Genomic DNA, 10,165 nt, shown 5'->3' with positions numbered 1-10,165 from the left:
GAGGGGATCAAAAAACCTTCTAGGCGACCAGAATCTGGTCTTTTCGGTGCTACGAGTGCCTGTTGAGCAGTTTCTCCTCTTGTTTTTATTTATTTATTTATTTATTATTATTATTTTTTTTATAATCTCCTCTGGTTGCCATGCTCTGCTTCTATTGCAGCCCCTGTTGCGCTATTAAACCAGCCAAAAAAAAAATGAGGAAAAGAGAATTAATGCTATGAAGGATGTAGAACACAAGGAACTTCGGGAACATTTTGAGATGGAAAAAGAAAAAAAAAGAGATCTCAATTCTATTTAAATTCTTGGGCCAACATCAGAAAATTCCGACATGTGTTATTTCCATTGAAAAAGAATTCTTGTTCTGTATCCATTAATGTACAAACTCACACCAGTATTTTGAGATGAACAATCACAAGGAATTAAAAAATATTGAAGAACATAGGAAGTAAAGGATGGGAAGGAATAGAAGAATACTTACCTTGTGAAACAGTAGAAGCTGAGAGCTGGGTATCCAAAGAGCTGGTGCGTTTAAGCTTTTTCTGCTTCCATGCAGTGTTTAGCATATGTTTTTTTATCTAAACTTACTGGGTTTGGATTGGAGGCAAAATTATCGATAGTTGCAGAGGTGTCGGAGGAGGTAAAGGAAGGATGGCCGAAGAATTTTGGTACTAGTGGTGCAAGCTTGAATATTACATGATCTTCCCCTGCATGTATGGAGGTTTCTTTGCACTCCTGATTATTTAGACCACACTTTATGAATATTACATGTGTCAAGTTGTGGTGCTGAGCTATACAAGATGTAGTGCACTCCGCACTAAAGACGATCCTGATCCCCCATTAGGACTATCCCATCATTCAGCCACCGGTGAAGAAAACAGTTTATCCAAAATATAAAAGATATAAAAAATTATAACTTTACGATTATTTAAAGAAACATATAACACCACTTCAAATCAATGTTAAGCTAACGTCTGTATCAATAAAAAATTAAAAGTGAATGAAGTTATTTGAATAAAATTTTAAAAAATGTTTAAAATCAAAGCCTTTTAAACCGAAACCATTGAATGGATATATGGATATGTGCATTTCGTACTCCCAATCCTAACGACCAATGATGATCTCTCAAGGACTGATGGTGGTTGCAAGAACATGGAACTCTCACCTCAAAACTTGACGTGAAAAATATGAGAGAAATAACAATATCTTCCCTACTTCCTTTGACAAAGAGACATTGTCATGGCACGATATCCATATATAAAGAGCACACAAAAGTCCCAAAGAATCTTCTCCATTTGCACACAAAGAAAGATCAAAAGAGAAAAGAAATCAAAAGAGAAAAAAAAACCCATCTCACAAAATTAGAATTGAATAAAAAATGTGAAGTCGTTCGCTTACAAAGAGACCCCATGGAATCAGAAACATAATTATGCCTTGTACTTCATACCATAGTTGGAAAACCAGGTTATTGACTAGGGTAAATCACCTGAGTTGAGTTAAAATTTTGGAAAACCTGGTAAAGAATTGCACGTAGATTTAATCAAGACAAAAAAAAAAAATAACAACATTCAATTAGGAATCCTCAAAATAAAATAACAACCAATACTTTTACCCAAGTCACTATAAATTTTGCAAGTCTAATAGTTAATAAAATACAACCAAACTAGCATAGTTCTCTTATTTAACTGAGTTGACTGACTGTTAAGTAAATAAATCAATCTTTAAAAGTAAAAGTGCAAAACAGTAAAAGTTTGGCTTCTTTGACTATCTTCTCCTCAATGCTTCAACTTCGTAGTATGCACAATGAAACATACTATGCAACTTTCTAACATCCAACCGTGAAGCCTCACCTGCCTTTTACAACTCTGCAACACCAAAGGCCCAATAGGTTTGGATCTCTCTCTCTCTCTCTCTCTCTCTCACACACACACCCCTCTCATATTATCCCCCAAGAGTAGCTTCCATCCTTCTATTTTATGATTTCATCAATGTTTTGTGGGGGTCTTAAAGTTGTTTTTTGGAGTTGGACAACAAAACAACAATAAATAATTGCTTGTATTTTACTGTTAGGAGAGAGTTCCCTGAAAGGTAACATGGCCCCTACGCCAATACATGGGCCAATAGAAACACACGTGAGAGCTTCAACAGTGGTGAGATTTTCATATTTTATAAAGAATGGGGCAATCGTTTTGCCCCACTTTGTATTTAGGTGTAAGAAACATGTTGCGTTTTAAGCTTGTTATTCCTTTTTCTATTTTATAGTCCTTAGTGGATCTCCATTGTGATGGTTTTCACTTTTTTTTTCAAGTTCTTTTAGCATTTTACCTAGGACAAGGACAGAATAACAACAATAATGATGTTTTTGTTTTTGTTTTGTTTTGTTTTTTTTTTTTAATGCAAAAAAACAATTAGATTGTGAAACTTGTATATGAGAGACGTCAGTTTTTGATAAGTTGTGACATGCACCAATCACATGGTTATACACAAGGGGTAGGAAGGTCTTTTCCAAAGGGGGAAGGAGAGAGGATAACACATGTTGCTTGCCCAACCTTTTTCTCTTGTATACATACGCATTAACGCGATATTTACGTATTATTTGTATTTTCTACTCATCAACAAGATGCTTATTCATTGTTCTTAAAACCTCAAAATTCAACTACATGTGATTCCTTAATTATTTTTTTTTCTATTTTTTAAATTCTCATGTGTGTGTGTGTTTTTTAATAATTTATAAATATTTAATCCCCTCAAGTTTCTGTTCTTTTTTTATTTTCCATAGAGACCCTCACATTTCCCACCCCCTTATAGTAATACATCTACAGAGTAACGTGATTCTAAAAAAATATATATATATATATATATATTTATATGAAATCTGTAGAATCATGAGAAACAATATTGCGTGATAGGGTTAAATTTTTCTCACACCCCCTGATCTTTTATGTGGGACCATTCATTAATGTGAGGAGGTTACATGGATGAATCTCAACTAAACTCTCTCTCTCTCTCTTTTTTTTTTTTAAATTATACAAATCACAACTCAACTCACCATGTAAATAAATAAATAAATTTACAAAAAAATAAAAAATAAAAAGGTTTTCCCTTGACTTTTCAAAGTTGTAATAATTTCCAGGCGTTCCAACTTTTTCCAACAATATTTTAAGAGAAGGCGAAGTGGATAATTCAAATAAATCTTGAATTCAATACATGTCTTAGTTTATATCCTCTGAATTTTTTTAATGAACCTAACTGCCATGTGACAATTATATATGATTGCTGGAGTGTAAGAAAGTTCATGACCTCATACGTATAGTTCACTACTCCATCCAAACAAGTCGCATGGTATATACCTAGGATTCCAGAACAAGTAACATGGCAATTGTGTTCATCTTCTATTTATGAAGTCAAAATTATTCCTCCCTAATGCAATTTGATGGTCCCAATATTCACGCCGCAAGTGACCCAAAAACTCGGTCCTCCTTGATTGTTTGCATGCTTTTGAATATCTTTGTCTCATATATGTGCATTTAAATAATTAAAAAAAAAAAAAAAAAAAAAAAAAAAACCTAAGTCAGGGGACAAGGAAAGATCAAAAGAGGAGAAGCAAACTCCACCTCACGAAATCAGAATTAGAAATGGAATCAAATTGTGAAGCCGTTCGCTTACAAAGAGACCTCATTCTCGGAAGCAGAAACAGAACTTAGGCTTGTACTTTATACCATAGTTGGAAAATTAGGTTTTTGAATCAGGAAAATCACCTGAATAGAGTCAAAATTTTGGAATTCAATTAGGAACCGTCCAAGTAAATTAACACTTGGTCTATTTACTCGAGTCAACATAAACTTGGCGAATCCAGCCATTTTTTATAATACAATCAAATCTGTAATTCAATTATATAATTGAGTTGACTATTGAGTAAATAAATTGATAAATGTAAAATTAGAACGAAGCTGTAAAAATATAGATTCTCGACTCTCTTCTCCTCAACACTTCGACTTCACAGTATTCACAATGAAACCTACTGTCTACAACTTTCCTGCATTCAAACATGAAGCTTCACCTCCTTCTTACAACTGTGCAACTTCAGTGGCACAATATGTTTGGATTTCTCTCTCTCTCTCTCTCTCTCTCTCTCACACACACACACACACGCACAAAAAGTAACCTCTCACAATAACTCCCTAAGAATAGCTTCCAGCCTTCCATTTTGTGACTGTTCATTGAATTTGTGCTCTCCAGTGACCCATGAATCATCAAGGGTTTGAGGACCTCAATGGGGGTCCACTTTTACAAATTTTTTTTTTTTTTTTTTTTTTTTTTTTTTTGAGTAAACAAAACAGCAATGAATAATTACTTGTATATTAGTATTGAGAGAGGGTTCTCTAAAAGGTAGTGAAGCTTTTGCACCACTGCAAGGACCAATAAATGCACACATAGAAGCATCAACAACGGTAAGATTTTTGCTTTTCATAAGTGGTAGGGCAGTCATTTCGTCCTCCCGTGTGTCTTGGCATAAGCTGTACAATGCCTTTGGGGTTCTTTTTCCTTTTACTTCTTTATACTACTTGGTGGATCTCGATTAGGACGGGAAGTCACTTTTTTCAAATTGTTTTTGTCTTTTAGCAGCTTGGACATCAAAACAACAATAATGATGTTTTTTCATTTTATTATTATTATTATTATTTTTTTTATTTTTTTTTTGTTGTTTTGCTTAATGCAACAAAGCAACTAGATTTTGAAACTTGTACATGGGAGAAGATTGGGCATGCAGCCAGGTTTTGGTAAGTTAACAGCATAAACCAATCACAAGGCTGGATATAAAAGGGCGAGGAGGTCTTTTTCAAAGGGGGAGGAGGGCCAACATCTGTGTCATCCTCCATGTGGCATGTCCAACCTTTTTCCCTTGTATATATACTCATCAGCATGATGCTTACATATTGTTCTTTACTCGTATTTTATACTTATAAACAAGATACTTATTCACTTTTCTTTCACTAAAGGAATGAAGGATTATAAAACTCAAAATTCAATTACATGTGATTCTTTCATTTTTTTTCTTTCTTTTACATCATTATATATATTTTTTTAAATAATGATTAATGTGTATTTAATATTTAGAAAAAAAAGTAACCCGCCCTAACTAAATTTGAAGAGGCAAAATGAATAGTTTCTAAAAGACAAATCAGTAGAAAACCTGATTTTTCAACAATACTCCATTACATAATGACTAACCCTCACATCTCTCATCCCTTATAATAGTCGTGAGAAACAAGATGGCGTGACTCGTGACAGGGTGAAGCTTTCTCACTGCATCACCTTTATGTGGCCCCCTCATTGATGTGAGGAGAATCCCAACATTGGAAAATCTCACCTCACCTCACTTTTACGATGTAAATGTAAGGGGTTTTCCATAAGACTTTTCAAAGTCTAAAAAAATTTCAGCATTCCAACTTTTTCCAACAATGTTTTAAACAAATATGGATAATTCAAATAAATATTGAATTCAATACGTGACTTAGTTTATATCCACTGAATTTTTTAACGTGCTTAAATGCCATGTGACAAATATGTTTTGTTTTTTATTTATTTATTTTTAGTAAAATGACCATTTTTTTAGATTGGTAGTTATTTTGTAGGAAGGAGGAGGAGGAGGAGCGGTAATGCCCAAAAGGCTCGAACTTAAGACAATTCAAATCTCCTGTGGTGACCGTAGGCTTAGTACACGACAGTTTCACCAACCAACTAGGCTAGACAATTGTCATTACAAAGTGACAATTATGGTTGTTGGTGTATAGAAAAAGTTACAAAAATAGGTGTAGCAAATTTGAAGTTGAGGCATCTTTTATGGGTAGCTCACTACTCTATCCAAACAAGTCACATGGTATATCTAGGCATCTAGAACACGTAACAAAATATCTCTCTAATGCAATTCGATGATACCAATGGTCATACCGTACCCGAAAACTCATCCTTTGCATTGTTTTGAATATCTTTCTCCCCTATATACGTATATAAATTATCGAAACAACCTCTCAATCTCTATATTCTCATGGTAAGACCATGTAGTTTATGCCCCTTGGATCTCGCACATGCGAGAGTCTCCATCGGATACACCCTTTTTAGGTCCCAAGGATAGTTAAACTCATGACCTCTTAATTTTGAGATATTGGTCTTTTTGTATATCCTATATTTTTATCCTCTCAGCTTTCGGAGCTTCTGCCATTTTCAAACCCCGATAATGAGACGGATTCAAAAGAGGGTTCAGAGTCTATGGAAGATTTGAATATAGAAAATGATCTCTATGATGGAGAATCATTCATTCATATTTCAAATTAGGATGTAACAACAACTGTTATCTCTCCAGGGGAAGAGATAGAGCTGAGCCACGAGGTGGGCTGTCAAGTTGATAATATAGATGGTTCACATCAGGTTTTGCCTGAGGAAGAGTTAGAGTCGACCAATGATGACAATGACTCTAGTCATGGTGTCTTTAAAAACCTGACCTATCCGGTTTTGGGAAGCTCTATGCGAAAGAGTTGTCACATCATAAGTGCCCCATACTATCTTCGTTCCTGTGACTGGGCTACTTAACTTTTTCATAGTATTTCTTTCTGAATGTAGAAATGTTCATTTTTCAATTTTCCTTTGTGATGCAAGGTCTATTCTACTTGTTTTTTTAGGGGTTGCTCTCCCTTCCTTAGGCCGGTCTAGTAGGGGGAATGGTCGCCTTATCTTGTTTTTTTTTTTTTCTAATATAACTTTTCTTACCTATCGAATTTTTTTTTTTATCCTCCCAGCAGCCATTCTTAGTAATAAAATAAAAGAAGCTGAAGCGTTTGGGAGATCAGCCTATAACTTCTAACAAGTCAACACGCAATTGCAAAGCAAAAACGCAATGCATTGTCACATAACTCTACATTTTAAGCCTATCCACAAAACTACTAGAAATGCTTGAATCCTTAGAAAGAAGCCTAGTCTAATCGAGTATCAAACCACAGGCCCTACCCAATCTAGTGTCCATGCAAGGAACCTTCATTCCATTCTTGTGTGAAAGAAGAGTCAGAAATGACTCTTTAATTACATTTCCATGTGTTAGAATATATAGAGAATCAATATTGGTAGAGGTAGGTTACAACCTTTGACTAGTTCAAATAAAACGGATCAGACTTGGATTTGAACCAGACCAAACTGGAACTGGCTACTAAATGGGTCTCCATGGCGTTACCAATTAGTTTTTTTCTTTTGTGAAAGAACCGGATCAGACCTTTGGTTGAACAGGACCAAACTGGAATTGGCCACTACATAGGTCTCAATTACCATGATTAACTTCCATATTTTGTGAAAGTAGATGGCTGAACCGAAAAACCATATTTCAAACCGAACCAGTTTAGACCAGCTGACCCTGTGTGCCCAACTTTGTTTGCATAAGAGTACTGAAGGATGGACTACTGCATGGATCTACCTTGGTCAATGATGAGTTATATATGGTTTTAGTCAACATCACCTTTCTTTTTCAACAAAAGCTTTCTAGTTATACAACTTACATCTTTGAATTCTGCTTCTAAGGTAGGTCTTCTTCCCCTTGATGCCCAAGTCTTGATTTTTGTACTCTAGTTTCATTAAACGTGGGTATGAAGGTTCATGCGGTTGTGTGATCAGTATGAACCCGCATGACTAGTCAAGCCCTGAATACCCATTCTTTAAGAAAAAAAAGGAAAAAAATCCAAACAAACAAATAGTACTTTAACCTCATCCTATATATTTGCAGTGGAATTTGGCTTGAGATTTCCAATTATCAAACAATTCAACTATCTATCTATCTATCAAAGTCATTGAAATGAGCTTCATTTCCTTGTTCCTAGGAGCTATCTTAGTTGCTTTTGTCTTCTATTTCTTCTCTTATTTTCGATCAAAAATTCGAAATGGCCAACAAGACAATACCTCCCTCCCCCCTGGGAATTTAGGGTGGCCACTTCTTGGTGAGACTCTTGAATTCCTCCGTACCGCTCGGAATGGAATGCCTGGGAAGTTTATAACAGATAGGATGCAGAAACACTCCACTCATGTGTTCAAGACCTCTTTGCTTGGAAAGCCAACTGCTGTTTTTTGTGGTCCTGAAGGTAATAAGTTCCTCTTCTCCAACGAAAACAAGGTTGTTGTCACATGGTGGCCTACCCCGATACAAAACCTATTCCCATCCTCTATTATGGCCTCCACAGGCCATGACACCAAACGAATGCGCAAGGTATCTATTCATAGATATAAGCTTTGTTTGTTTTGTTGTAAAATTTTTCGTGCAAATGATATTTTACATGAAAATTTTCCTAATTTGTCAATACCTTCTCTGTATTGACAGGTATTCGCGGCATTCTTCAAGCCTGATTCTCTACAAAGGTGTGTGGGAACAATGGATGCTGTCACAAAGCTTTACTTGCAAAGTGAGTGGGAGGGCAAAGGAGAAGTGAAGGTCTTCCCTATGGTTAAGTACTACACTTTCTCCTTGGCCTGTTCTTTATTCACAGGCATTGAAGACCCAGAATACATCTCAAAGCTCTCTACAGATTTCAATATTTTGCTAAAGGGGATTATCTCATTTCCTCTGAATTTCCCTGGAACTCGTTACAACCATGCCATTAGAGCGGCAAATCGACTTAGGAAAGAGTTTCAAGTACTAATTGAGCAAAGAAGGGTGGATCTATCTGAAAGGTCATCATCTTCATCTCCAAAACATGACCTATTGTGGTGTATGCTCACAACTACTGATGAGAATGGGCAGCTTATGACTGAGAAAGAGGTTTTAGATAACATATTGGGTATGCTAATGGGTGGCCATGACACAACCAGTTGTGCCCTTACTTTCCTTATGAAGTATCTAGCAGAGCTTCCCCATGTCTACGATGAGATCTTCAAAGGTAAAGCTCTCTTGAAATTTACAATCTCATATATTAGTCATATGGGGGCTGATCCCACACCGATTACAAAAGGGATTTGATGTGGGTTGATATGGTCTTGGGTCCCAACTTTTGCCTGGGTGACCTTGTAACAAGCCCTTTTCTGTTTTTCAACGACTTATAAGCCTTTACTGTTAATGTGCATCAGAACAAATGGAAATTCTGACGACCAAAGAACCCAATGAGTTGCTAACTTGGGAGGATATACATAAGATGAAACATTCATGGGCTGCAGCAAATGAAGCTATGAGACTTGCACCACCTGTGCAAGGCAACTTTAGAAAGGCGCTTTCTGACTTCACCTATGCTGGTTTTCATATTCCAAAGGGCTGGACTGTAAGTAGCAATTTCAACTCTTCTCCCCTTGGAATCTCTTCACCCCCCTCCCCTCCCCCTCTCCCTCTATTTCTTACAAAATAGTCTTTGATTCACTACAGTTATATTGGAGTGTGAATTCCACACATATGAATCCTGACTACTTCCAAGAACCAGAGAAGTTCAACAAATCAAGGTTTGAAGGAAATGGAGCTGCTCCATACACATTTATTCCATTTGGAGGGGGTCCTAGAATGTGCCCAGGGAAGGAGTATGCTCACTTAGAAATACTGGTATTCCTCCACAATGTTGTGAAGAAGTTCAAATGGGAGACTGTGTTTCCAAATGAGAAGTTTATAGTTGATCCATTGCCTACCCCAGCTGAAGGACTTCCCATTCTCCTCCACCCTCATTAATTTTAACCATAAATTACGATTCTACTCTAGCGAACTATATCCCATGATTAATTTTCCTGTATAGGGTGGACTCTTGTTTTCTATCTTATATGTACTTTCCCTATTTTGATTCTTGGCCATCAAGGCATTGTATATCATATATACTAAAGCTCCTCTATTGTTTCAGATGAGAGCAAATAAACTTCTTTTTCTCCAATTTGATAGCAAATTAGGGGGTGTTATATATGATATACCATTATTATGAGGAGAGATGTGTTCAGTTGGTAGCTCACTGCGGGTTGTGAATGAAAGGTGGTAATCCTAAAAGATGTTTCTGCAACCCTATCATATCCTATGCCCCATTTTAAGCTTCCGAGATGGGTCCCAAAAGAAAGTTGGGGTGTCAACTTCAACATAGTTATTTAATTTGGATTTGGGAATTATTTGGATGAAGAGTTGTTTGGAATAATTCGTTTCATTGATTCAACGATTTGGACAAAATATCGG

The 10,165-nt window shown here is 36.1% G+C and overlaps 1 protein-coding gene across 1 annotated transcript; it reads left to right on the top strand.

The window, feature by feature from the left end:
* The first annotated feature begins 7,834 nt into the window (after positions 1-7,834).
* Positions 7,835-9,790, top strand: LOC122094731 (beta-amyrin 28-monooxygenase-like). Its single transcript, XM_042665337.1, has 4 exons — positions 7,835-8,242; positions 8,354-8,909; positions 9,097-9,284; positions 9,386-9,790. The coding sequence occupies exons 1-4, from the start codon at positions 7,835-7,837 to the stop codon at positions 9,677-9,679; spliced, it is 1,446 nt and encodes a 481-aa protein (XP_042521271.1). The 3' UTR covers positions 9,680-9,790.
* The last annotated feature ends 375 nt before the right edge of the window (positions 9,791-10,165 follow it).

The sequence above is a fragment of the Macadamia integrifolia genome, chromosome 12 (assembly GCF_013358625.1).
Source record: "Macadamia integrifolia cultivar HAES 741 chromosome 12, SCU_Mint_v3, whole genome shotgun sequence".
In the NCBI taxonomy this organism is placed as follows: Eukaryota; Viridiplantae; Streptophyta; class Magnoliopsida; order Proteales; family Proteaceae; genus Macadamia; species Macadamia integrifolia.
The sequence above is the reverse complement of the archived record's forward strand: the minus strand, read 5'-3'. Positions and strand labels throughout refer to the sequence as shown.

Bases quoted from the DNA above. Each gene is read 5' to 3' on its own strand.
- LOC122094731 (XM_042665337.1), top strand. From the start codon at position 7,835: ATGAGCTTCATTTCCTTGTTCCTAGGAGCTATCTTAGTTGCTTTTGTC. The intron at 8,243-8,353 runs GTATCTATTCAT...CTGTATTGACAG, and splicing joins ACACCAAACGAATGCGCAAG to GTATTCGCGGCATTCTTCAA. The intron at 8,910-9,096 runs GTAAAGCTCTCT...AATGTGCATCAG, and splicing joins CTACGATGAGATCTTCAAAG to AACAAATGGAAATTCTGACG.